The sequence below is a fragment of the Marmota marmota genome, unplaced genomic scaffold (assembly GCF_001458135.2).
Source record: "Marmota marmota marmota unplaced genomic scaffold, marMar, whole genome shotgun sequence".
In the NCBI taxonomy this organism is placed as follows: domain Eukaryota; kingdom Metazoa; phylum Chordata; class Mammalia; order Rodentia; family Sciuridae; genus Marmota; species Marmota marmota.
Genome location: NW_025999894.1, coordinates 6,950,149 through 6,976,826, shown reverse-complemented (window position 1 = coordinate 6,976,826; position 26,678 = coordinate 6,950,149). Strand labels below are relative to the sequence as shown.

General features: G+C 53.8%; 1 protein-coding gene across 1 annotated transcript; it reads right to left on the bottom strand.

Annotated features, from left to right (window-relative positions):
• Positions 1-10,979: 10,979 nt before the first annotated feature.
• Gprc5c (G protein-coupled receptor class C group 5 member C) lies at positions 10,980-20,293 on the bottom strand. Its single transcript, XM_015503549.2, has 4 exons — positions 19,211-20,293; positions 16,747-16,841; positions 14,682-14,831; positions 10,980-13,161 (listed from the first exon to the last, which is right to left on the bottom strand). Exons 1-4 carry the CDS (start codon positions 20,259-20,261, stop codon positions 13,129-13,131), a joined length of 1,329 nt encoding a protein of 442 aa, XP_015359035.2. The 5' UTR covers positions 20,262-20,293; the 3' UTR covers positions 10,980-13,128.
• Between the last annotated feature and the right edge of the window lie 6,385 nt (positions 20,294-26,678).

Below are 26,678 nucleotides of genomic sequence, written 5' to 3'. Positions count from 1 at the left end.
AACTCAGAGCATGAGCCCTCTAGGTCTAGGCCTCACTGCCTGGCTTTGAATCCCAGCTCTACCCCTGATAGGCTATGTATCCTGAGCTAAGTTACTAACCTCTCTGAGCCTCACCTTCTCAACCCCGTATGCCTTATCTCACATATTCAAAGCAGCTAAGCAGCCTCCTGTCCTCGCTCTGTCAGCACAGCCTCCTCCTTTGGCCTCCTAGAGAGTCCCCCATGCCCTAACAGACCTTGTCCAGGGATCCTACCCCACCCCAACCTACCCTCACACTTGAGCTGCCCCAAAGGGCCAGGCCACCTCCCTACAGGCTCAGAGCTCCAGACAGGATCTGAAGTGCACTACACTCCTTCTCCACCAGGTGGCGCTTGATGTCCACAGCCCATTTATTTGTTAAACAAATAAATATTCAATGGCTGCCCCTGTTGTGCCAGGCCCTGGGCCCAAAGATGGGTACATGGAGATAAGGCACTCGGGGTTTAGTGCGAAGGACATAAACAAGAAACGAAGGATTCCCTTAAAAGGTGAGAATTGCTGCTGAAGTCAAGGCCCGAATCCCAGAGTTCTAGGTGGGACAGACACTGGCCCCTCCCTTCCTGCAGATGCAGGAAAGTGGCAGACCGGTGGCCCAGGGGTGCTGGCCCTGCACCTCCTTCTCAGCCTGCTTAGCCTCTGTCCCCCTTGAATTCTGGGAGAAGGATGAATGGAGCCCTTGAAAACAGGATGGCTGGCCTGTCCCCAAATGGATCCTCAGTTATGGGGGTGTTGGGGGACCTCAGTCTTAAGTCATTTGGCCCTTCCCCTTCCACAACCCCACCCCACCCTAGTCCCACCCAAAATGTGACTTTTTTTGTTTGAGGTGGTCCTCCAGTGAGCTCCATCCCAGCCCTTTTTATTTTTTATTTTGAGACAGGGTCTTACTGTTACCAAAAGCTCTGTCCTTGTCTCCAGATGCCAACCTAATAAGGAGGGCACAGTTTTGAGAAAAAGGAAAGAGAATTTTATTGCTTTGGTAGAAAAGGAGAAACACAAGGGGACTCCTGTCCCAGGGGCTGTGATTCTGCCCATCAGAGGGGACTAGGGGCCTTTAAAGAGGTGATTCCAAGGCTCCATTCCACGTGTTCTCTGTTGGAGTTGTAACTTTTTTAACTTGTTAATTTGGGAGACAGTCATTTCTGAGATCTTCTGGTGCCTTCCCCACAGTCTGAACCACTTTGTTCTGTGGTGGGTCTGTGCTCAGGATAACTCTGCCTAGGATGGGCAAGGAAGGTAACCGTGTTTCCCTGAGATTAGGGAGGAGGAGAGATTCGGGAGGAGCAGGGAGAGAAGAGAAAGAAATATGTCCATTTAAGCTGCCGTGGCAGAGCAGCAAGGGCTATTTTCAGCCCATAAAGTGGACCACCATTACACTACTCAGCTGCCCAGGCTGGCCATGAACTTGCAATCCTCCTGCCTCAGACACTGAGTATCTGGGACTGCAAGTGTGTGCACGCCCTGTTCCCAGCACAGGTGACTGATTATTTGAAAGACCTCCCTGTCACCCAGTCACGCTGCCCTCCATGCTGCCCTTAGGGGATTGAGGTCTGAGTGGAGACAGGGTTCAGCCCCTCCAGGCCTTGGAGCAGGGGCTGCGGAGCGTGGCCAACTGTCACAGACATCTGGGGTTCTGGGTAAGTAGACAGATTTGGGGCCCAGCTTCGGACCCACTGATTCAAGAGTCTTTCTGGCTGGGGCCTGGGGATCTGCTGTTTTAACAAACTCCTGCAGAAAATTCCTACAATCTGACAAATTTAGGAAACTCTACTTATCAGGAGTTATGGGAATTCCTGGCCCCTGACTAGTGCTCAGTGGGGTTGGAGGGATGGGGTGGGGGTGGGATGGGATGGGATGAGATGAGATGGGGTGGAGTGGGTGGGTGGGTAGGATGGGGTGGGGTAGGACAGGACAGAGCTGTGTGTGGCCATGGGGAGCCTGCAGCCGGCACATGTTGGATGGAGTGAATGGGCGGCAGTGGGCTAAAGAGCCCCTGGGGCCCATGCTCCCCAGCCTCCCCCACACGGTGTCTGACTACCTCGTGGGTTCACGGAGACCTGGGGCATGCAGGGGGGTGTCCACTGTCTAGAGCAGCTGCGTCCTGCTCCGAGTCCCTCCATCTGTACAGAACAGCAGTTCCCAGGCTGCGCCTCACCCGAGTCACTCTGTTTTGTCAAGCAGCGGTTTGCCATGAGCTAGTCCATTTTGAGGACAACTGCCAAGGTAGAAGGTCTCCATACCTTGTTTGTACAAGTGAGCAACCCCCATCTGCCTGGCACCACCAAAAGCACAAACTGATAAATAATCGTGCTAATAAAACTGGCCACCCTTGAACTTATTGAATAAAACCCAAAGCAAATGATGCATATCAGAAAAACCAGGCCTGAGAGCTTATCAGAGACCCCAGACCAAGAGTGAAGCCCAGACCTCACCTGGGAACACACAGGAGGAGCACTCAGACCCAGGAGCACCTTGAGACTGATCACAGCACCAACCTCACCAGGCTTTCCGATGAGTGTGTCCCAAGGTCAATAGACAACAAACTCCTGCCTCTACCCGGGGGCTTCAGCTTGGCTAGACCTCCCTGCGTGGTGAGGCCCACTTTGACACTGCCTGCCACCCAGAGCCTGCTGTGGCACAAGTCCCATGCTCTGATAGCTCCCACCAAGCTCTCTGCTGGTTCATAATCTTACCTGACCACCTGCAGTGACTCCTGCCTCAGGAGGTGCCCTCTGCCTTTGCCTAAGGGCAGCCCCCAGGGACCCTGTGGCCCCTTCAACCTTTCCTTAGTGTCGCAAGTGACTGGAGTGTTACAGACGTTAATAATTAAGACTGGAAGAACCTGTGATTGCCCAGCTGATGACTCCAGGTGACCCGAAAATGCTGGGTGATTTACAACTGCTGAGGATGTTGTAGCTTATGAATTTATTGTTATCCAATAAATTCTGACATCGTGGAAAGGCACAAACTTGTCTGGACGGCTAACAGCCCAGATCACGACACCCACCTGGAAGGTGGCCCTGGCGTTCACATAGATTCAAAGCGGCATCCACTGTGCTTCAGGCTCCCAGGTCAGAAACATTTGTTCAAGATTGGGCGAGCAGGGCGGGGGACACAGCTCAGCTGGTAGAGGGCTTGCCTCACATGCACAAGGCCCTGGGTTCAATCCCCAGCACCACACACACACACACACACACACACACACACAGATTGGGCGAGCAACAGAAAGACAACCAGGCTGTGGTGAACTTGACCCTTCCAGGAAGGCACTGATGGGCCAGGGCCAGGAGTAGCAGGGAGGCTGCCGCAATAAACCCTTCAAGGGACAGTGGTGGCCTGGTATGGCTCCTGATCACTGCTGAGGTTGTGGCTGGCCGCACCTCATTAAATGACTGTGCAGCGGGATTTACTACTATCTGGGGTGACTGGGCGGGAGGAAGGAGCTGGGGATCCCAATGTGAGGGATAGTGAATCCAGCAGGGAGAGGGACGGTGGAGGAACAGAGGTCATGTGCAGGGGGAGGAGCTCTGGATTGGAGGTTGGGGGAGGGGCTCAAAAAGACACTCAGGGCCCTTACCCAGGTAAACCCTGATCTTCCCAGGTAGGCAGTGAACTAACCTGGGAGTCCTCCAGCCTTGGGAAGGGCAAGAAGTCCTGCCTCTGTCCCTGACTCTCCCAGTCCCTGCTGGCCCAGGGGAGCAATTTGCATCTTGTAAGGGTGACCAGACAACCTTCCCCTGGACCATCGTCAGGACCACTGAGTCACAATGGCCCCATTAAAAGTCATTGTCCTGAGTGCATTGTGCCACAGGCACAGGGATGGGGACCTCTCTTCTCCTGGGATGAGGATGAACTCCCTTATGATGGCAGTGAGCCGGCTCCCCCTTCCTTTTGTCCTCCAGTTGAAACAGGGCCTGTATGCATTCAGGGCTGGTTACCTGCCAGCTCCTGCCTGGTGGAAGGAGGGATTCTTCTCTACTGCCCAGACGTCGAGGCCTCAGGCTGATGCTGCTCACTCCTGGGTGGGGTGGCACTTACAGGTGGGGAGATGGCCGTGCCTTTGTGACTTCTGCAGTGGGGGACACTGAGCCCCCCGTGGCATCCCATCAGGACTCTACCTATGAGGAGGCTGAGGGCCAGTTTCCTCCTGGTCTGTTATTGAGACAGGAAAGTCCAGGAGGCAGATAGGAAAGAGACTCGGAGCTGCAGGGCGTCTCACCCAGAGCCTCCTGGACCCAGAGCTGCAGACTGAACCTGGAAGGGGCTCCCACGCTCCCTGTCCTTGGCTTGGGGACCACAGGCAACTGTCTCCCTTTATTAACCCACCTGCTTCCTAGAGGAAGAAAACTCTCAACATGCCAGAGTCTCGGCCCCATGTAGGGTGTCCCCATCGCCAGAGAGGCCCAAAGGCACAGGGGATATTGGAACCCAGCGGCCCAGGGGCAGATTCCTCACCCGAAGGCCGCACCAGGGGCCTCTCCCCAGGGCCCTCGAGCAGCCCCAAGAAGCCATCTTGGTCCACAGAGCCCGCTCCCTCAGCCTCACCCAGGACCCCAGCCCTAGTGCCAGGGCTGAATGTGACCCCCACAAATTCACATAACAGAGTCCTTGCCCCCAGTACCTCAGAGGTGACCTATTTGGAGACAGAGTCTTTATAGAGATAAGCAAGTTATAAAGAGGTCTTTAGGGTGGGCCCTAACCCAATGTGACTGTGTCCCCATGGAAAAGAGAGCTGTGTACCCAGACGCACAGTGGGAAGGTGATGTGAAGACACCCAGGGGGACGGCCACCTGCAAGGCAAGGAGGGGCCTGGGGCAGCAGACCCTTCCTCTCCCTCCCAAAGGGACCAGCCCTGCCCACACCTGGGTCAGGATGTCAGCCTCCAGCACTGAGACGGGCAGTTCCCGCTGTGAGTCTCCAGTCTGGGCCCTCTGTTAGGCGGCCAACGAGGACACCGGGGTCCTCACTCACGGGGCCCAGGGGATGCACCAGGCACCGCCCTCTTGGCTTTCCCATGATGACCACAGAGGGACACCCTCATCCCAGCCCCGGCTGTCCCCCAGCCCCACACTCCAATCTGAGACAAGGCCTCTCCCAGGTGACAGCAAAGCCCCATGAGGGAAGCCCTCGTCCCCAGCACAGGTCCCCTGACACGTGTGCCCACAGGGAGGTGGCTTCAACTCTGCAGACCCAAGGGCACATCTTACTGATGCAGGAAAATCAGCTGCAGAAGTCACACGTCCCCTAAGGGGTTCCTCCCAGAGACACACAGCACTTGGCCCAGGTGACCCCAGGACAAGGAATTCCAGATTTCAGGAGTATTGGGAGCCAGATGGACCGGGGGCCAGGAGAGGTCAGAGAGGGGACTGAGGTGGATCAGGGTGCTGGAGGAGCGGCCTGCGTAGGCACTATGAAGAGCCCAGGTATGGTGAGCTCGTGAGCTGCGTGCTGTTCCCATGTCTGCATTGAATTCTCTGTGGGACGTGGCAAATGGTGACAATGCACCAGTCTGTTCCAGGAACGCCGGCTTCATCAGTCTTCTCAGAAGTGCTGGGAGGGGGCACATTTGTGCAGTGAGCTTCGTCCCTTCCTGGGCCATTGTCCTCGGCCTCCTCACAGAGCCTCCCAAGGGAGAAGGAATCGGAAACACTGGGTAGGGTGAGCCCTGGGAGCCTCTAGGAAGAGGGAGGAGGAGTGACAGGTGTGGCCAAAGATGACCTTCGTGGAGGCAGCCAGGGTTGCAGGACACCACAGAGCCATGACACGGCTCCAGGCTCCTTCTCTTTCTTTCAATTAAAATGATTTTTGAATTTAATTTTTTTTTTTGTACCTGGGATTGAACTCAGGGGCACTCAGACCTATTTTGTATTTTTATTTAAAGATAGGGCCTCACTGAGTTGCTTAGTGCCTTGCCATTGCTGAGGCTGGCTTTGAACTCGAGATTCTCCTGTCTCAGCCTCCTGAGCCACTGGGATTACAGGTGTGTCACCGTGTCCGGCTGATTTAAAAATTTTCATTCTCTTTCGATATTGGAGATTGAAACAGGGTCTCATGCATGCTACACAAGTGCTCTACCACTGAGATACATCCACAGCTCTTTTTTAATAAATTTGTTTTGAGACAGGTTTTTGCTAAGTTGCAGACTGGCCTCAATTCTCTTGCCTCAGTCTCCCAAGTACTGGTACTATAGGCATGTGCCACCACACCTCGCCTCTTTCCGAAGTTTTAAAAATATGTGATTCAGGGCTGAGGGTGGAGCTCAGTGTTTGCCTGACATAGCCTGGGTTTGATTCCAACACCACACACACACACAAAAATAATAATAATAATAATAAAATGAAATATGTTATTATCTAGGCATGGTGGGACAAGCCTGTAATCCCAGAGGCTCGGGAGGCTGAGGCAGGAGGATCTCGAGTTCAAAGCCAGCCTCAGCAACAGTGAGGCACTAAGCAACTCAGTGAGACCTTGACTCTAAATAAAATACAAAATAGGGCAGGAGGTGTGGCTCAGTGGTCAAGTGCTTTTGAGTTAATTCCTGGGTACCCACCCCCTCCAAAAATATGTTAAGACAGTAAAGTCTTCTGTGCTTGTCTGCCTGGCATGGTGACACCTGTCTTCTCTTTTCAGAGTCCCTTTGTGCAAACACAGGTAAATGAACACACAGGAGAGGGGCAACTGGGAAAAGTGTCCCCTTCTTTCTGGAACTGGATTCTCCAGCAACTCCTCTTTGCATGAAGGTGGAGGTCAGTGCACCCTGTCCCCACCCTCTCTCCCTCCACTTGACTCTGCTGACCACCAACAAATGGACCTGACAGCAGGGACTGAGGGGGCTCTTCCCACATTGAGGGTGTGTGGGGTGAGTATGGGGTGGCCCTATTTTTGCCTCCCTGATGACAAGAGGCTAAGGTGTCTGCAGAGAGAGGAGCTGGCAAGTCACATGCTGTCCAAATGTTGTGGTCAAGGATAACTGTCCCCAGGCTGACCAAATTGACTTGGACCAGTGGAGAGGGCAAGGACAGCACACCATGGAATACTGGGCGGGGCGAGGCCCCAGGCTCAGATCCAGTGCCCTGTGCCGCTGGCTCAGATGTCCACTGTAAAACGCTAGGGGGCTGGATCCCAGGGGACATTTGCCACATCTAGAGACATTTTGGGTTGTCACAACCAGGGGGGTGGTGCTGCTCCTGGCATCCAGTGGGTGGAACTGCCTAGTATCCTACAAGGCACAGCCCCCACCACAGAGAAGGACCCTCCGGAATGTGGTGGTGTTCAGGCTGAGGACCGCCGCCCTAGAGCCCTGGGCAGCGCGGCTCCCTCACACCCTGCGTGGACACGCCATGGGCCCCAGGGGACCCTCTTCTTGGAGTGGGGATCTGCTTCCTTGACCCCTTTTTGTGCAGGGCTGAGAGGCACAGGGACGAAGGCGGTGGGCGCCGGGCCCAGTCCGGGCTGGCGGGCAGAAGGGGGCAGGGTAAAAAGCTTGGGGCAATCGCAGCCCCGGAAGCTCCGTGGCCAGGCCTGAGGGTGCCCAGGGCGGGAGTGCGGCCGCCCTGCAGCGGGCAGCGGCAGGGACAGCTGGCCCGGGACGGCTGGCCCGGGGATCGGGTTGCAGGGCGTCGGGCGGGGCTTCGGGTGGCAACGAGTGGCGGCCGGGCCTGGCTGGGGGCGGGGAGGCCTGGCGGAGAGTGACGTGGGAGCGCCAGATGCTCCGGGCCAGCTCCCTCCCCCGCCCAGGAGCCAGGGGAGGGGGAGCCTTATCGGGTGGGGAGCCCAGGGCCTCTCCCGAGGGTCAGGGCAGGGTCCTCCCCGGACAGGACTCAGCACAAAGCCTTCCAGCCCCGCCCCCGGGCCTTCTTCTAGTCGAAGGGTGAAGGGAGCGAGGCCCTCTGCGCGCCTTCCGAGCGGACGGTCCTGGGAGGGCGCCTCCTCCGGGGCTCTGGAGTGGAGGAGTCTGTCGGCCACCACCCGCTGGCATGGGACGGATCCCATTGGACCCGGGACCCAGCGCCTCTGTCCAAGGCACATACAGGTGGTGGCCTTGTGACCGCCCGGCTCTGCTTCTGACCTTGAGTGGAGGCGACACATAGCTCAGCGCTGAGGCTTGGGTTTCCTTCCCAGCTGCTGGGGACCCCAAGTCCTGGATGTAGCCTGAGCTAGACAGAGCCCGGCCCTGGCCTGAGGATGCTGGACAGAAAGGTGCTACTCGGAACCCGTGATGCAGCCACCAAGACCACTTCCTTTACAGCCCCGGGGTCTGACCTGGCAAAGGAGGGCCGGGACCAGGGTGTGCTCACGTCTATGCCTGGAGTAGGGCTGGAGGAACCTTTGTTGGACTAGAGGCAGTTTGACCCCAGCTCCTCAGCCTGGCTTTTTGGACTTCCCCGGTGCCCAGGCCACCCTTCTAACTGAAGCCAGATTTAAAATTAGGTAGTCAGTGTAGTTAGATAAATCAGGTCTAATATCGAGTGAGATCTAAAATGGAGGCCATGAGAATGAATCCCCGGAAAAGCTGAGCAACTCTTGAAATGTTAATGAAGTCCAGGAAACAGCCCCCAGCAGATTTGAAGATAGCCCATCATAAAGAAGTGTTAATGAACAGCAAACTTGAAGATGCTGCCTCAGAGTATGGAGATTTCTTGGAAAGCTGGGAATGGAGCCACCATTTGACCCAGCTATTCCCCTTCTCGGTCTATTCTCTAAAGACCTAAAAAGAGCATGCTACAGGGACACTGCTACATCGATGTTCATAGCAGCACAATTCACAATAGCAAGACTGTGGAACCAACCTAGATGCCCTTCAATAGATGAATGGATAAAAAAAATGTGGCATTTATACACAATGGAGTATTACTCTGCATTAAAAAATGACAAAATCATAGAATTTGCAGGGAAATGGATGGCATTAGAGCAGATTATGCTAAGTGAAGCTAGCCAATCCCTAAAAAACAAATGCCAAATGTCTTCTTTGATATAAGGAGAGTAACTAAGAACAGAGTAGGGACGAAGAGCATGAGAAGAAGATTAACATTAAACAGGGATGAGAGGTGGGAGGGAAAGGGAGAGAGAAGGGAAATTGCATGGAAATGGAAGGAGACCCTCAGGGTTATACAAAAGTACATACAAGAGGAAGTGAGGGGAAAGGGAAAAATAATACAAGGGGGACAAATGAATGTCAGTAGAGGGGGCAGAGAGAGAAGAGGTGAGGGGAGGGGAGGGGAGGGGGGATAGTAGAGGATGGGAAAGGCAGCAGAACACAACAGACACTAGTATGGCAATATGTAAATCAATGGATGTGTAACTGATGTGATTCTGCAATCTGTATTTGGGGTAAAAAAGGGAGCTCATAACCCACTTGAATCAAAGTGTGAAATATGATATATCAAGAATTATGTAATGTTTTGAACAGCCAACAATAAAAAATTTAAAAAAAAAAAAAGAAATATTCATGATAAAAAAAAAAAAAAGATGCTGCCTCAGAAGTGCTTCCTGCCCAGATTACTTCTTTGGCCCACCTGTGTCCCACCCCTTGGGCCTTCCCACCTACATCCCGTCACCGAAAACTATAAAATGGAGAGACAACCGCACTTCCACGGATTCCATCTCTTGGGTCCCCTTCTTCCTCCGGGAGAAGTCTTTTCTGCTGTCCTTTAATAAACTTCTATTTTCCACTCTAAACTTGCCTCGATGTGCTTCTCTGGTGTTATACTTCAACATTGGGGAAGCAAGGACTCGTCACCGGTCAACAGCGGTAACATAACTGTGGGTTAGCTCCTTTCCCTTGCCAGTCTGGGGCCTGCCCAGGATGTGTCCTTCTCCTTACCATCCCCTGCCATCCCACTCACTCTGCCACCCCAGTGCAGAAGCACAGGAGAAGAAAGGGGAGATGTGGCACCCCAGAAGGCAGCAAATGGTGACATCTTACCTAGAGACCAGCTCTTGTGGCCCCTGGGACAACCTGGGTTTAGAACAGTTAACATGAGCCCAGGGTTTTGTACTCCTGTTTTCCAGATAAGGAGAGTGAGGGAGGGTCCAGGGGGCTGCCCAAAGTCACAGAACTGGGAAGAGCCAGGGACTGAACCCAGGGCCATAGGATTCCAAAGTCATGTTCTCTTCACTGCAAAGCTGCCTCCAGCTACAAGGGCAATTGGCTCTCAGGTCCCCTCCTCCTTCCCTGTCAATCATCCCCCACTCTGGATGGACCCAGCGACTACCCATTAGCAGCAACCTTTTCTCAAGGAGGATGAGGTCAGAGCCGCACCCTGAGCCCAAGGAGGATGAGGTCAGAGCACTGCCGGGCTGGTGCAGATGCTAAATTATTCATGGGGCTGCTGCGAGCAGGGGCTGCAGCTTCCTGGAGCCCAGTGTGGAGACAGCAGACAGGAAGCAATGTCTGGCCCAGGCACCTGTGCCTGACCTTGGCTGATCCTCTGAGGGCTAGAGAAAATGCTAGCCTCGGTGAGAATGGTTGGAGGGCTGACAGACCCCTCTGGGCTGCTTGAGCATGGGCAAGTCACCTAACCTCTGTCCTTTACTTGGTGCCTTTGGCGAGCTGTGTGGGGCTGCAAATGTAAGTAGAAAGCTGGGCATGGCACATGGCAGGTCACCCTCACCTGGGGCCACCTTCCTTGCAGAGTATGTCACTCCATGGGCTGTCTTGGCTCCTTTGCCAGCAACACCAGGCAGCAGTAGGGCTACCGTCAGAGGTGACCTCCTCTCCCACCCTTCCCTCCCAGGCTCAATGTGGGTCACTGGTCTCTGATCTTGCCTGGTTGAGAACTCAGTATCTTTGGAGACCTCATTTCCCCCTTAGAGTAAGTCCCCAAACAAGAGAAAGGTTGATTGGGGTCAGTCAGCCTTTGTTGGTGTGGAAGGCAAGGAGTCTGTGGGGTGGGGAACACGCACGTGCACACGCCCCAGAATCCCTCAGGAACACACAGGACTCAGTGGCAGAAACCCCTCCCAAATGGAGGATCGTCGTTTAATTCTGAGTGTCATGAAGTCCTCTGCTTCCAGCGACAGGATCCGGCAGTGGCAGGGGTGAGACACACTGAGGGGGTGCCTAGGACAATGAACCTGCACCAGTTTTCTCCCACTGGATGAGGCACCTTGGCCACTTCAGAGAAGGCGCCTCCTGCCTCTTAAAACACATGCGTCTTCTGGACTCTGCGGAGGAAGCAGTCCAAAAGCTGGACTGGCCTGCATCTTTCAGGAGCCCAGCCTTCCTGAGCTTCCTCAAGCTGAGGAGTCTGGCTACAGACGCACCTGGGTCCACTGCAGGCTGCAGCACCCTGGTCACCCGGCCCAGCCCGAGACTCCTGAGATTGTTACCAAGAACAGTAGTACTCAAGTGCCTTCACTCACTGAAGGGACCTTGGGGGCCGCTAACTCAGATCAGGGCAGTCTGAGGTGCAAGGAGCCCCCGTCCCTTGGAGGGAAACATTACTCTATTCATGGAAGTGAAAGGGAAGAGGGGATCACACCTGGGGACCCAGCCGTACTTTGTGGGAACTGTTCACCCAGTTCAGCTCTGGAACAAATGCTCCAGTGATAAAGGCACAGGCTGATGGGGACAGGGGGGTGGCACTGGGGAATCTGTGGGGCCGACCACAAGGTGCCTCTCAGAAAAGTCCTTGCCTTCCACCTTGCACAGAGGTGATGCTGGGCTAAGGACTGAGCTCCTGGGCACACTCAGGGGGACCCCTTGGATGGGCCAGCTCTGTCGGGTACCAAGGGCAGGACCAAGATGGCGCGGAGGTCTCAGCTTGCTCATCCCTTTCCTCGGGACCAGCATCCTGCAGGTTCTGAGAATGGCCCCTCTTGCCTGGGTGACTGTCAGAACCCTCTGTAGCATGTGCAAGAACAAGGACACTAGAGGTCCCTCCAGTGTTGAAAGCAATGCCGGCCACCCAAGCTGAGGTGGAGACTCAGCCCCCTGCCCGTCACAATCTTCAGTCCAAGACCCCTTACCTAAGGGGCCTCCCCACGTCCCACCAGTTTGTCACAGGAGAGGTCTGGATCCCAACTTGCCTGGTCCAGGACCTTCAACGGGTCCCTGAGAATGCAGCCTTGACCCAGCCTGTTTCTCCTAAGGGGATTTCCAGGCCCTGGCCAGATGCCCAGGTAGTCACAGCAGGCCCCCCGCCCCTCAGAACCTGTGAGGCCCAGGTCATTCAGGAGCATCGATACCTGCCCCTATCCCAGGAGCCACCTTCCAAACAACTGAGAAGCCAAAGGCCGACGAGGGGAGACAAGGTTACAGAGCATCCTGGCATATAAACAAGGCCAAGTCCCAAATGCCACTGTGGCCTGACAGCTCTCCAAATTCTCCGTGGGGTTCTCCATGACGTAGCACTGAATGATGAAGAGCTTTCCGGCTTGGAACCGGTGTGGTAGTCCCTGTCCCAAATGGCAAGGACAGTTGGGATCAGAGGACAGGTAGGGCTGGCCCTGGCCTGGTGGTGGGACCCACTTCATCGAAGCTGGGGAAGGCTTAGTCAGGGTCATGGCGCAGAGGGCTCAAATCCAGGATCTACCGGCCATGAACAGAAGCACCACCTGTCCAGGCCAAGCACTGGCCTCAGCTCATGGCCGTCCACAGTCCAAGTGGTAGCAAAAGGCCCTGGGAAGGAGGACAAGGGACAACTTCTGCCATGATTTGGCTCCAGAGGCTCACAGAGAAGATTCCCCTCGGTGCCGAGTGGGACAAGATGATGCCAGACACCAAGATAGCCAGCCAGGAAGGTCCAGTGTCAAGACAGAGGCAGTGGAGGCTGCTGTTCCCCGGCAGAAGAGGGCTGTCTGCAGAACCACACCCGGAGACACACAGGCCCGTGACTTAGAAGGAGGGTGGGATCAAGAGGGGAGATGGGAGTCCACAACCAGCTCCTTCCAATTGCAGTCACTTGGGGACCAGGAGGCTGGCTGGGCAGAAGTAGGAAGACCCCTGAACCCCAGGCCTTCCCAGGGACCCCATCAGTCCACTGCTTCAGGTTGGTGGCCTCTGGTCCCTCCCAGCTCCAAGGACAAGGGCGAGAGCGGTACAGAGGAATGAGGACATCAGGTGGCCGTGCAGTCCAGGGAAGTGGGCATCTACCGTCTCGTTTTATTTTGCGGGGACTGAGCCTAAAGTAACCAGAAAGAACAAGAGTCAAAGGGGAAGGACCCGCCGGCTCGGGCCCAACCACTCACTTTTATTTATTTATTTTCAAAGTGCTTCAGTCCCCAGGGGCCGGGGCCATGTGAACATAGAAGGAGAAGTTTGGGAGAAGTTTATTTATCTTTCAGCAACCTCCCTCTCTCTTTCAACAAAACATGTTCTTCCTACAACCAGTGTCAGAAAATAGCTTCTGACTAGCTGGAGAGACATTCCCAGGCCCGGGAGGGGCCGGCTCGGAGCCCCTGGAGAAGCCTAGAACCAGAGTCCAAGGGCCAGGACACCGTTGTCCCACCCATGTGGCTGAGAGGACAGCCTACAGCCCAGCCACCAGGGCTCCCTGGCTGTCAGTGTCGAGAAAACCTAACCAGTCTTGGCCTGGCCACCAGGAGGCCACTCTGCTTACCTACAAGAGGGGTTGGGACATCTACCCACAAAGCCCTGCCTGACCCTGACGGGGCACCGTGCTGGGATTTCGACTCTGGAAAGAGAATACTAGTCCTGTCCCCCTCCCGGGTAGTCCCGGGGATTACACTCCTGCAGGGGACAGGCTTGGGCTGACTATAAAGGACAGTAAACAGACATTCTCACACCCTTCCCACCTCGGTAAACCCATGATGGAGTCAAGTCCTGGCCAATCCATCCACCCACTGCAGGGTGAACTGGACTCTCTTCCCACCACGAGCCGAGACTGGCTGACCTCCCCCATACAGCTGCCTGCTGGTGGCCTGCCTTCCTTGTTCGGTCACTGAGTGTAACCACTGGACAGGGGTCCCAGAGGAGAGCTGCAGGGTCAGACAAGCCCAGATGTGGGGCCACATCCACAGCTAAGTGGGGCAGGTGCTGGTTCTGGAGGTCCTCGGGGCGGACAGGGATCACTTCCCTGGTGAGGTGTCCCCCACTAACTTCAGGACACGCCTGCCGCAGTGCACAGAGTGAGCAGCTGTGGAGGAGAAGGGTCACCCACTGCCCATGGAGGAGGGGAGAGAGGGACACTGGAAGCTGACAGCCCACCAGAAACCGCGAGCCCAGCGCGTGCGTTAACAAAGCAGAGACATGTTTATTAGGCACCCTTGTTCCTCACAGAGGAGCAAGACCCAGGCCCGACGTGCCTGCTTGGAGATGTCTTGAGGCTGCAGGAATCTCCAGAGAACGTAGGCGCGGACCGGCCACCACCCCAAGAAGAACACTATTTGGCTGGAGCAGGACCGCCGGAGGTGGCCCGGCATGAAACCAGGCTGGCTCCCGGACTCCACGAACACTGAGGAGTGGGTGGGGGCACCCAGGACACCCCTGGAACATTGGCAGACGGGGGCCTCACGGCTCTGGCACAAGCTGCTTTGAGTCAGTGTGGGAGGAGGAGTCACACAGCATGGGGGTCCTGGGGGTCCCTCACCCAGGCCAGGTCCTGAGGGCCCTCCCCAAATCTGCCCGCTTCCTCCTGGCCGTGGCTGCCGCCTCAGTCCCACACGTAGGGGTTTCTAAAGACCTGAGAGTTCTTGCCGTCCTTAGGTGGCGTGGCCGCCTGGTGGCTCTGGGCCGCGTACATGTCTTCAGCCCGCAGGGTCGAGTTGGCACTGCCCATCACCTGGCTGTTGGCAGTGGCCCGTGGGAGGATGACGTCATAAGTGCCTTCGGACTGGAAGGAAGAACAGGCGGTGTCACAGTCAGGGGGACGGGGCCAGGCTCCGCCAGGGCGGATGTACAAATACTCTGCTTCCTGCAGGGCCCTGAGTGCCAGCTCCTCCTTCTCGTCCCCTCTGCCCCACTCCAGCCAGGTCCCAGTGGCACCTGGGGCTGACAACTGTGGAAAGACATGGCTGACCTCGAGCCCCTAACTCTTCTGCCTCTAGGGATGGGACTGAGGGCTTCGCTCACCTGAGGCTGCCCGGTGCAGAGGCCCTCCTTCTTCCAGGGCTAAGGGGGAAGCTCAGGACCTGGGAGGATGACCTATGACCTGCCTCCAGGCTCCCCTCCTCCAAGAAGCTTACCTGAGCCCCCCAAATGTCACAATACCTGGACACCCTTCTCTTGGGCACTGAGTCATCTGGACTGACCAGTCAAAGCCCGGGAGCTTGGCTGCCTTGTGGGGGCAGGGTCCTGAGGCAGCCGGCTCCTACCTGGAGGGCAGATGAACTCCTGCCCCCACCTGCCTTATCCCTAAGGAAAAGACCTGTCTTCAACCTTCTGTAGCTCCAGGGCCCCAAACCAGCCTGCAAGAGTCAGAACCAGGTGTTCCCCCCACCTGTGTGCAATCTCCACCTCCTGGAACATCTGGATAAATGGTCTCTAGACCTGGGTGTGCACCAAATCAGCAGGACTCTGTGAAGCCATCCACCCCCTCGGAGCTGAGCCCCAGCTGGAGGTGGGAAATGTTTAACTACTGGGGCGGGGAGAGGGAGCCCAGAGCTGCAGAACTGCCTGGGGGAGTTTTTCCCTTCCTGGTGGAAACCAAGCTACCCAGGTGATGTCAACAACCCCGGGACACGGAGAGGTGCTAATCCACATTTTCTGCAGGTTCCCAGAGGATGTTAACTCTGGTGGTCTGGGAAAACACATTTTGAAAACCAGGCAGAAAAATTATTCCTGTTAGGGCTGGGGTTGTGACTCAGCGGCAGAGCACTTGCCTAGCATGTGTGAGGCACTGGGCTTGATCTTCAGCACCACATAAAGATAAATAAAGTAAAGGTGTTGAGTCCATCTACAACTACTAAAAAAATTTTTTTTAAAAAATATATATATATCCCTGCTAGTCCAGATCATCAATGAAACACACTGGGAAGGACAGAAGGGTGGCCATGGTCAGGCAGTCCCTAAGGGCCTCGGCCTGCTCTCCCTGGCTTGGCCACAGGTTCAGGCTTGGGAAGAGGGACAGAGCTGGAGTCGGAAGTTCCAGACACATGGCCAGCCCCTGCCTCTGGGCTTACGGTGGGAGGTGGGGGGGGGACAGAAGTGAGCCCCGCTGACCTCCTGGCTTCCTGTTCTCAGAGTCCTGCCAAGGCAGGTCGCTGACCTCTCCCCGCAGCCACTGCCAGCCAGGAGGAGAACATATATGGAATGGGAATCTAACCCACCGGCTTCCTGTCCCCTCCCCGCTTGGCTAATGGACCATCTGGCTCCCAGAGCCCAAGGGAGGTGGGAGGAGACGGGGAACTGGAGGCCCTCTCTGGACAGCTGCGGGTGAGAACTAAATACCTGGAGAGACCTGCTACATTCAGTTCCCTGTCACTTTGGGGAGTACCTGGCTGAGACCTTTGTCCCTCCCGGAGCTCTTTAGGGTAAAGCTGGGAGCTCCCACAGCCCACCGAGTAGTTCTGCATTTTAGTAGCAGCTAGGCCCAGGCTGTGTGTGATGCCCAGTGACACAGGGCAGGTCACTGCAGTGTGGCCAGAGGCAGTGACCACATCATCTCCAGGAGATGGGTAAGAACTAGGGCTCTGGGTTCCCTGGGGACATTCCCAGATGAGAAGCCTGCCTTCGCCCTCCTCCCACCAAGGGCCCTCTCTCCCCACCTGCCCAGCTGGGCTCTGTGTGGTTCCTGGGACCCCACTCACCGGGCCTTTGTGCATCAGAGCCATCTCGGTGGGCTGGTACACACTGGTCAGCAGCTGTCCATTATAGCCACTGTAAGGTGACACTGGTCTCTTAGCTGTAAGGAAAGACAGGTGCAGATTGAGGATCCCTGATTCTCAGTGTTTCCCCCTCCCACAACCCAAGCAGCCCTCTCCAGGGTGTGGGGGAGCCACACAGTGGATGGGCCGGGCCCTTCCAAGCCCACACCCCTTTGTACAGAAAGATGCATAGAAGACCACAATGCTGTTGAGCTCCCTGCGGTACAAGACCCCCCCACCCCCACCCAGCAGCTCAGAAAAACGCCCAGTCAGCATCCTTCACATCCTTATCCGCCCCAGGGCCAGAGGCCAAGAGGGGCACATGGGCCTTAGGCTGCCTTCCAAGATGGCCAGCCTCCAGCTCCAGCCTCCACTGCTGCGGGCCAGCTGCCAGGAGCTAGCATAAATACTGCTGAGACCCCTCAACCCACAAATCTTCATATCGTCACGGGGCAGGGCTGGCTACAGATGCCCCCACCCACCCCCTGGGACCCGGCCGGGGAGACTGCTTGCTCATCCCATCCGGGGCCCCTTGGCAACTCTCCAGAAGTATCTGCGGCTCCAGGAATTCTCCTCTGTACCTTGGGGTGTTGGTTTCCTGATCTGTCCACCCTGCAGGCACCTCGAGGTATTGGAGGAGACCCACTGACCAACCCAAGGGGCCCAAGTGCAGGGTAGCCTGGCCTGTCTCCTGCAGGACCAGGGACCACAACCTATGAGGCTTCTAAGTGCCAGGCTCACGTTATTGATTTTTCCATTTAGGAAAAAAAAAAAAAAAGGAAATATAAACTCACAGCCCAGAAGTGTTTGCCGCGAGAGGACAATGGCTGAGAGCTCTGCGTAAGCGCCCAGGGACAGCGGGCTGCAAGTTCCTGAACCTGCCCACAGCCCCCTCTCCTGCTGACTGCACCGAGTGCCCCCTGCACACTCAGCCCACTCCTGTGTGCCAGGAGCCACCCCAGGGTAAGGCCAGCGGTCAGCCCCAGTGGGAGGCAGATCAAAGATCGAGTGCCCAGCAGGACAAGGGTCACTGCTTTCCCCAAAGCAGGGATTTTGAGTATCTCACAGTTTGAAAGAAACAGATTTCTCTGATTCTGGATCTTCCTGAATCTGTCCTTGCAGAGGCCCCAGAACTGGCACAGGGTGACCAGAGGCAGTTAAAACCTGAAGTCACTGCCGGGTATGCACACTTGTAATCCCAGAGGCTTGGGAGGCTGAGGCAGGAGGATCACGAGTTCAAAGCCAGCCTCAGCAAAAGTGAGGTGCTAAGCAACTCCGTGAGACCCTGTCTCTAAATAAAATTCAAAACAGGGCTGGGGATGGGACTCAGTGGGTAAGCACCCCTGGGTTTAATCCCCAGTAACAAAAAAAAAAAAAAAAAAAAACACAACAACAACAAAAAACAAACCACCAAACCTGAAGTCCCCAAGCATCTTAATCAGCACAATCAGCTTAGGTCAGGGTAGGGCTTCAAGCCTGCACCTCCAGTGTTCTCTCATGTGTGGAAGCCAGACAGGAAACAGGAAGAGAAAGAAGGGAAGTGGGTCTCACAGAAAGGGACCAGGGAAGGAAAGGGGAATACTGGGGAGTGATATTGGCCAAAGTATATTGTTATCCTGTATCCATGTAAGAATATGTAACAAACAAATCCCACCCTCCTGAGCAACTATGATGCACCAATAAAAACAATGGGAAAATACATATGCTGCTGAGGTCACTGCCTGGCACCATAGCGCTTTTTTTGAAGCGGGGAGGCTGGGATGGAACCAGGGTCCGCTGCGTGCTAGGCAAGCTTCTGCCACTGAGCCACATCCTGAACCCCAGGCCCCACGAGAGCTTTTATTTAAAAAAAGAAAAAAAGTTGAAAAAGACTTTCTTTAAAAGTAAACTAAGATGGTGATGGATACATACACAGTAGAAAACAACCTCTAAAAGGGTGTTAATAGTAATATAATAAGATACACAATCGCTCGTGTTTCTAGGAGCGTTTCCCGTGTGTCAGGCACAGTCGTTGTTGATTCAATCCTCACAAGGGCCCTGGAGCACTGTTACTACCCCATTGTGCACATGAGGACACCCAGGCACACGGATGTGCCCATCAACAGTGCTCAGTTCTGGGCAGGGAACAGGAAGGGGTCGGGAGGATGGGAGGCTGCACGGGGGGAGATGGGGGGATTTTGTTTATCTGTAATGTTTGAAATTTTACAAGGAGAATATATTCATGAACTACGTGAATTATTCAGAAAAGCCTTAAAAATGGAATTGGTGTATGTGTGTGTGCGCGCGCTGGTGTGTGCGTGTATGTGGTGCTGGGGATCAAATCCAGGGCTCTGTGAGCGAGAACTAGGAAGTGTCACGGTAAAGGACATGGGATAAGGAAGGGGCCGAAGGGTGTCCGGGGACCCACCTGAGATGGGCTCATCCATGGAAAACGCCTTGTTCTCCACAAACATGCTCTGGCCTGCCTGTTCCTTCAAGATGGTCTCGTAGCCCACGCCCCGGGTGGGGTACATGTCCCCCTGGTAGCTCTGCTCTGGACCGGCCTTGGTCACCTGGGAGACCTCGGGGATGACATATAAGAGGACGAAGGCCCAGGCGTTGGCGGCGAGCGCGATGGCCAGCGTGGGGTCGTCCCAGGTGGGGCTGTGGTGCTGCTGGTTGCCGTAGGTGTACATGACGATCCACACCACCCAGATGGCGATGGAGGTGGCCGTGGTGAGCAGCACAAAGACCCCATGCTTCCGCCAGCGCTTAAAGCGGCCGCACAGGGCGGGCCAGGCGCCCACGAAGGCCCCCAGCAGAAGCAGCATCACGTAGATGAGCGCCATAACAAAGTCCATGTTGGCGATGGCACAGGGGGAGGCCGCGGCCCAGCCGGCGCTGCCATTGCCCACAGGGCCGCCCTCGCCAGCCCCCCGCACCAGGGTGATGATCAGCCACTCGGTGTTGATGATGACCTCCACTAGGGTCAGGAGCAGAGCCACGGCGAAGATCACCCAGCCGCGGGGCCCGTGCTTCTTCCGGGCCAGGAAGTTGAGGGCAAAGACGTGGGCCAGCAGGCAGGCGAAGCAGATGGCAAACAGGACCCCGAAGAGGAACCTCCGAGAGGCACAGGTGGAGAAGTCGGGCTTCACCACGCAGGCGAACACGAGGAAGAAGAGGCCCAGCGTGCCCAGCAGGAAGAACACCTGGGTCCCCAGCAGGCTCCGCTTCTTGGTGTCCTGCACAAAGGGCAGGCTGGCCACGAGGATGATGGTGAGCACGAACGTGGTGACAATGCCTGCCCCAGCCACGGCCTCCAGGATGATGCCCCAAGCTCCAGAGCGGTCACACAGGTTGTAGTAGAGGGGGTTGAGGTCTGGGCTACAGCCAGGCGGGGCCTGGTTCTGGGCCTGGGCCCCTGGGAACAGGAAGAGAGGCAGTCCCAGGCAAATCAGCAAGGCTCTGCGAGTGGCCATCCTGGCTCCCAGGCCAGGCACCAGCTGGGTCCCTGGAGACAGAGGAAGAAGGGGCAACGTGAGTCCTCCAAGGCCAGCCTCCAGCATGCACGGTGCTGACCATGGCAGACAGCACTCGTTGATGATACGACCATCCACCTGGGCTCCAGAATCTTCTTAACACAGAACTCACGAAGCCTATCAACTGACCAGAGATGAAGCCCACCACGGAAAAAAGAAGGAATGTCACTGAATTTTCCCTTCCTGCCCTTTCAACCATAAGGTGGATTCAAATATTCCCTGAGCTCATAGAGCTAAGGCTAGGGGGTCAAAGGGCTTCTGAGCAACTCAAAACCAACCGCATGACCCATTCAGTTCTTCTTCTCTGCCGTGGGACTTCTAGGGTTCAGAAGGTCAAGAGACTATGCCCCTAAATCCTGTCCCTGTGAGGCCCAGAGCATGCTGGTCAGTCAGCCACACATTCCTTTATTCAATCATCCCTCATTCTGCAAGCACTTAACAGGCACCTGTAGCAGGCATAACCTGAAGTCCCTAAAAAACAGACAAGCTGAAAACTTGAGTTCCCCATCCCTCCCACTTCCTCCCTTCTTTGCCCTCGGTTTTCCATTTTTACTGCCAACTTTCCTCTTTAGAATCCAGAGTTCTCTATCTAGCTCAGAAGCTGAAGTCAAGGATAAAATAAACTAACTTCCCCCCAAGGGCTTCAAGACTTAATGCAAAAATCCTCCTATGAGGCATTAACATTTTAAAAGAAGAACCAGGCAAGGGCAAGGCAAAACCCCAAAGACTCTTTGGTGGAAGACTTTAAGATACTAGCTAGATGGGGAGAAAGGTATCTTCTGTTAACACCAGCAAGGTAACTCATCACACCATATACTCACTGCGGCTCTGCCCAATGCTATACATCTGCCTCACAGAGTTTGAAAAGGAAACTCTGGCTCTCTGTACCAATTAGATTTTCCCTGTGTGAAGTGGAGGTAAAGGATATTATAACTGGTTGTAATTCCAGTGACTAGGGAGGCTGAGGCAGAAGGATTGCAACTTTGAGGCCAGCCTCAGCAACTCAGATCCTATTTCAAAATGAAAAATAAAAAGGGCTCTGGATATGGCTCAGCGGGAGAGCATCCCTGGGTTCAATCCCCAGCACCTCCCCCCAGAAAAAAGGATATTGCAGGTTAAGAGAAATTAAAGACCTAACCTGAGAAGCTGGGTATGAAGCTCAATGGTAGAGCACTTTCCTATCAAATGTGAGGTCCTGGATTCCTTCCCAGCACTGCAAATAAATAAATAAAGCCCAAATTTGTGTTTTACAATTAAAAACTGTAAGTTGACTTGGAGACCTAACACACAAAATTTAAATGCTCTAAAATTTAAGTTATAACATTCAAAATTCCAAGAAATACAGGTCCTTCACATTTATGTCACCCTGCATGTTCAAATAACTAGTTGTAGCCAAGTACTGTGGTGCACGCCTATAATTCCAGTAGCTCAGGAGACTGAGGCAGGAGGATCGCAAATTCAAGGCCAGCTTCGGCAACTTGGTGAGACCCTGGTTCAAAATAAAAATACAAAAAGGGCTGGCACGAAGCTCGGTGGTAGAGCACCCCTGGGTTCAATCCCCAGTACCAAAAACAAACTAGTTGTAGCCTTGACTCCTACTTTTCCAGACAGTAACCAAGCTTTCCTGGGCTGACAGCGACCACTAGTGGTTGGCAGGGGAACCACCATTTAGCTCCCTATCTTCCCCACCACCTTCCTCACAGCGGTAGTGGGTGTGGATTTGTCCGGTTAACCTCCTTTCTAGTTTTTCTTTCTCTATTTACTGGGGATTGAACCCAGAGGTGTTTTACCACTAAGTTGTATCTCCAGCCATTTTTGGTTTTTATTTTTAGATTGGGACTTGCTAAATTGCTTAGGGCCTTGCTAAATTGCTGAGACTGGCTTTGAACTTGCGATTCTCCTGCCTTAGCCTCCCAAGCTATTGGGATTACAGGCCTTTCCGTGAGTGTGTATATGTGTGTGTGTGTGTGTGTGTGTGTGTGTGAGAGAGAGAGAGAGAGAGAGAGACAGAGACTAGGGACTGAACCCAGGGGCATCCTTTTTATTCTTTATTCTGAGATTGTGTCTTGCTAAATTACTGAGGCTGGCCTTGAACTTGCAATCCTCTGCCTCATCCTCAGTCTCAGAGATTACAGGTGTGCACCACTACACCGTGGCTACTTAATAAACAAGCAAAAGTCCCAAATCTCAATCAATAGAAATTCTTTCCATAATTGATAAATGAAAAGACACTTATAGAATCAGGAGAAATAAAATTTGAAAAATTAAGTGAAAATTAACATAAAAACAGTGATCAATTTTTAAATTTTCACAGCCCTTGAAAATATTTTAGGTATTTTAAATCATCTGGGTCCTCACCACAGGGTCAATTCTACCAGCCTTTCTAGGGCCACCATCCATTCTGATGTAAATTTACTATTGTTTTTCCAAATAACCTCTATTGTAACAGCTGGTTTCCATTTTGATGCAAAAGCTTGGCACTTCAGGTGGTGCTAGGGATTAAGCCCAGGGTTTAGCACAAATTGGACAAGCTTTGAGCACTGACTCTCAAGCCCAGGATGTTAGCTTTTGTAGGGGGACTCTGTGCAGTCATAAATCAATAAAGCACCAACTCTATTTACAACTGCTGGGAAGAGAAAGGGAGTCCAAGGGAATTGATGGGTAAGGGGTAATATTGAGCAACTCCGGGAAACACTTTAGAGATAACAACATGGTATGGGAAGCTAAATGTTCAGCTCCATCTTGGGGGACTTTTGACCCACAGAACCAGCTAGAAACTGGGATGAGGATGGAAATGTGAAACTGAACACTGAGAATGGCTGGGATATCTTGGGGCACCGGCATCTTCTAGAGCTTCTCTTCCTACCTCCCTGGGCTACGTCCCAGTTTAGAAGAGACAATTAGTCCAAATCAGCAAATACTGACTGCATAATTAGGGGGCCCTGTTGCTCTAAGAGCTGTGGAAAATACAAAGGTGATCCAACACAGTCCTCGAATGGACGGTACTTTAAAAATCTAATAGGAGAAATAAGGTAGGTATACAAAAAATGGCTCCAGGAGGAATATGCTACGGGATTCTATTGGGCTGAGAGATGTGGCTCAGTGGTAGAGTGCTTGCCTGACATGTGTGAGGCCCTGGGTTGGAGCTCCAGTGCCTCAAAAAAAGGACAATATTATTGGGGGGCTGGGAGTATACGGAGGTACAGTCTTTGCCTTGGGTTCAATCCCCAGCACCAAAAAACAAAAAAGCATTTTATTTGGCATAAAACAAAAATGCACCAAGAATGTTACTACTACTAAATAAATAAGCAAAAGCAAAATGAACCTCATCCCAGACACTGCCACAGGCAGGGATGGAAGGAGACTAAGCCTTGAAGAATGTGAGGTAAGGGCTGAGCAAGCACAGGGGGCAAGGAGACAGACAAGAGACAAGTCAAAGCCCTGAGATCAACCCAAGTTCAGACCAAGAGGGAAAAGGTCAAGTGCACCAAGCATGTTAGCTATTTTTCTTTTCTTCTTGTGGTGCTGGGGATGGAACCCAGGGCCGCCTGCCTGCTAGGAGAGCGAGCACTCTGCCAACTGAGCTACATCCCCAGCCTCAGTTCTCCAAGTATAAAGTGCACTTGTAAAGGGAGGCTCATGAGAAAAGTCCTTGGGAAGGAGTATGAGCTTTATTCTAAGAGGAAAGGGGAGACCACTGAAGGCTGCTTTTTGCATGCTGGGGGCGTCATCAGGGGTGGGGTTATAAGCAGTGGCCCACACCAGTAATCTGGAGACTGAGGCAGGAGGGTCACAAATTCAAGGCCAGCCTGGGCAACTCAGCAAGACTCTTGTCTCAAAATAAAAAAATAAAAGGGCTGGGGGTGTATCTCAGTGGTAGAGCAGCCCTGGGCTCAGTCCTGAGTACTGAGAGAGAGAGAGAGAGAGAGAGAGAGAGAGAGAGAGAGATGGGTTTAGTAAAAAAGCATAAGGAAATCAATTTCTTAGGGACAAATTCACTTCAGTTTTAAGATCAAAACCAAAGGAAAAACCATAATGGCTAGATCTCAGAGACACTTATCAAAACACAATCTAAGGACTAGTAGGGTGTAGGGGGAAAGAACGCTAAATTAAAAAAAAAAAAAAAGTAATATTGACTCACATCTGATAACAGCCACATCATTACAAAAAACCTTGCCAGGGCTGGAGAGTAGCTCAGCGGTAGAGTGCTTGCCTAGCATGTGTGTGGCCCTGGGTTCCATGCCCAGTGCCACGAAAGAAAAAAAGAAATATGTCTATACCCTGCTGGCCCCTAGCACCCCTTGGGCACTTGGGCCAGGGTCAAGGAGGCTTTACAGCTCCCTCCTCCCCCATTTCCTCCTGACTTTGCTATTGGCCAAACAGCTTCCTAGACCTTACCCTTCAAATCTCACTCTGCCACAAACCCCCAGGAATCTACTCACCCCACCCCCAACTGGTACCTTGACGCCATTCAGCTGCCCTGAAACTGATCAGCCTCAGATGAAGCAATCCATTCCCATCCTAAAATGTCTTAATCCTCTGCTTCCCCCCAAAATTGAAGGGCAGGTGGGGAGACAGAAATACACTGACTCAGGTGGAAAAAAAATTGGGCCAGCTGAGCCTGGCTCTGGTCCCCTGCTTAGGACAGAAACCCTTGGAAGCCAGCAGAAGAGTTCAAGAGAATAAAGCTCAAGAGGCGCACGGACAACCAAGAGTGCAGATTCAGCCATCTAGTTGATGTCCCCTCGGGATGGTGGCTAAGGGCGAGACCAGATGGACCCAGCTCTGCTCTTGGGCTCTTCCTCAGGGCTCTGGAAGTATCTTCTTCCTTCCGTGGATCCTGTACTCACACTGAACCTCCTGAGCCTTGAACATTAAAATCATGAACACCGGGGCTGGGGATTTGGCTCAAGCGGTAGCGCGCTTGCCTGGCATGCGTGCGGCCCGGGTTCGATCCTCAGCACCACATACAAACAAAGATGTTGTGTCTGACGAAAACTAAAAAAATAAATAAATATTAAAATTCTCTCTCTCTCTCTCCCTCTCTCTTTAAAAAAAAAAAAAAAAAAAAAATCATGAACACCTCTCTCCCTTCCCAGGCTCGAAGTCTGGGGCTAGTGAACAAGACAGTGTTCCTTGAAACTTCTATGCTGGGGCCTGGACAGAGTAGGCATTGCAAAATCATCCCCTGAATGGACACAGCGTCCATTTCTCCTCACCCAGTCCCACCTCCTTCACTTTGGGGTCACATCTCCTGCATAAAGATTTTTAAGAGATACCAAGAGAGGAATAGAAGAGGGAGCAAGCTCCTCGTGCCCTAGGAGCCTCCCACTCCCCACAGCTGAAGTCCAGCCTCCGATGTTTTTTTTTTTTGGACAAAAGGGCCCTTTTGCTTCACCTCTCCAGAACCAGTCACACAAATATTTTTAATCACCTCTGAAATCTGCCTTTCCCTGGCTCAGCCACCCAGCCCCCAGCTCTGGTCTGAGTCAGTCTAGTCCAGCTCCAGAAATGTCTGCCCTTCTCACTCCAGGGGGAGCAGAGAGGCCTCCAGGGTTGGAGGGCAGAGGCCCAGCCAGCCCTGACTGGTTTTACCCAGCAACAGGTGAGGCAGCCAGCCCCCCTCACCCCTCCACCATCCACACCCAAACTGGAGAACTCCTCAGGGTGAAGAATACCATCGTGGAAAGAAAGCCCCAAGAATCTGGGGAAGCAGTCCTGGTCTGTCTCCCAGGCTCAAAGGTGCAGAGTGATATCAACCTGAGGCCAGTGGTTGCCTTCAAGGGTGCCAAGAACATTGAGAGCCCCTCCCGGAGGGGGCTGCTCAGCCAGGGAGAGCGCAGAGCAGCCTTCTTCCTCCCTGAGTGGCTGCCTCCACTCAGCAGACTGAAAAGATGGGTGGACTCTGCCAGTTTCCTCTCACCTCCCATTCATCTCCTCCTCCTTTCTCTCTCAGTCGCCGGCTGGGTCCTAAGGTGTTAGCCCTCAATCCAGAGGGCTCTGACACTTAACCTATCCAATAAGGAGTCTGGGAGATCCAGTGCCAGGAAGGAGCCACCTCAATCCGGTCCCCACCCCATACCAAGAATTGGCGTTGGGGCCAAACTGCCTGGGGCATTCAGAGACTCAGAAGTCTTCACCAAGGGTCTGCTCAGGAATGTCCCTCCTGGAATGCGCCCCACCCCCCATCAGCACTCCCGGTCCCAGCCACACTTGAAGGCACATGGTTGGTGATGGTGGTGGTGTGGGAGGTGGGGATCCAGGCCACAAAACCCTGTTTGTACACATTCTGGTGCTTTAGGATCAAGATCGGTAGCTTTAAGTGATGAGGTCTTCTCGGGTGTAAAACTGCGGTCT

Coding starts and splice junctions, on each gene's coding strand:
- Gprc5c (XM_015503549.2), bottom strand. CDS start 20,261: ATGGCCACTCGCAGAGCCTTGCTGATTTGCCTGGGACTGCCTCTCTTC. Junction 14,832..16,746: donor CTCTGATGCACAAAGGCCCG/GTGAGTGGGGTC, acceptor TCTTCCTTCCAG/TCCGAAGGCACTTATGACGT. Junction 13,162..14,681: donor AGGACGGCAAGAACTCTCAG/GTCTTTAGAAAC, acceptor TGGTTACTTTAG/GCTCAGTCCCCGCAAAATAA.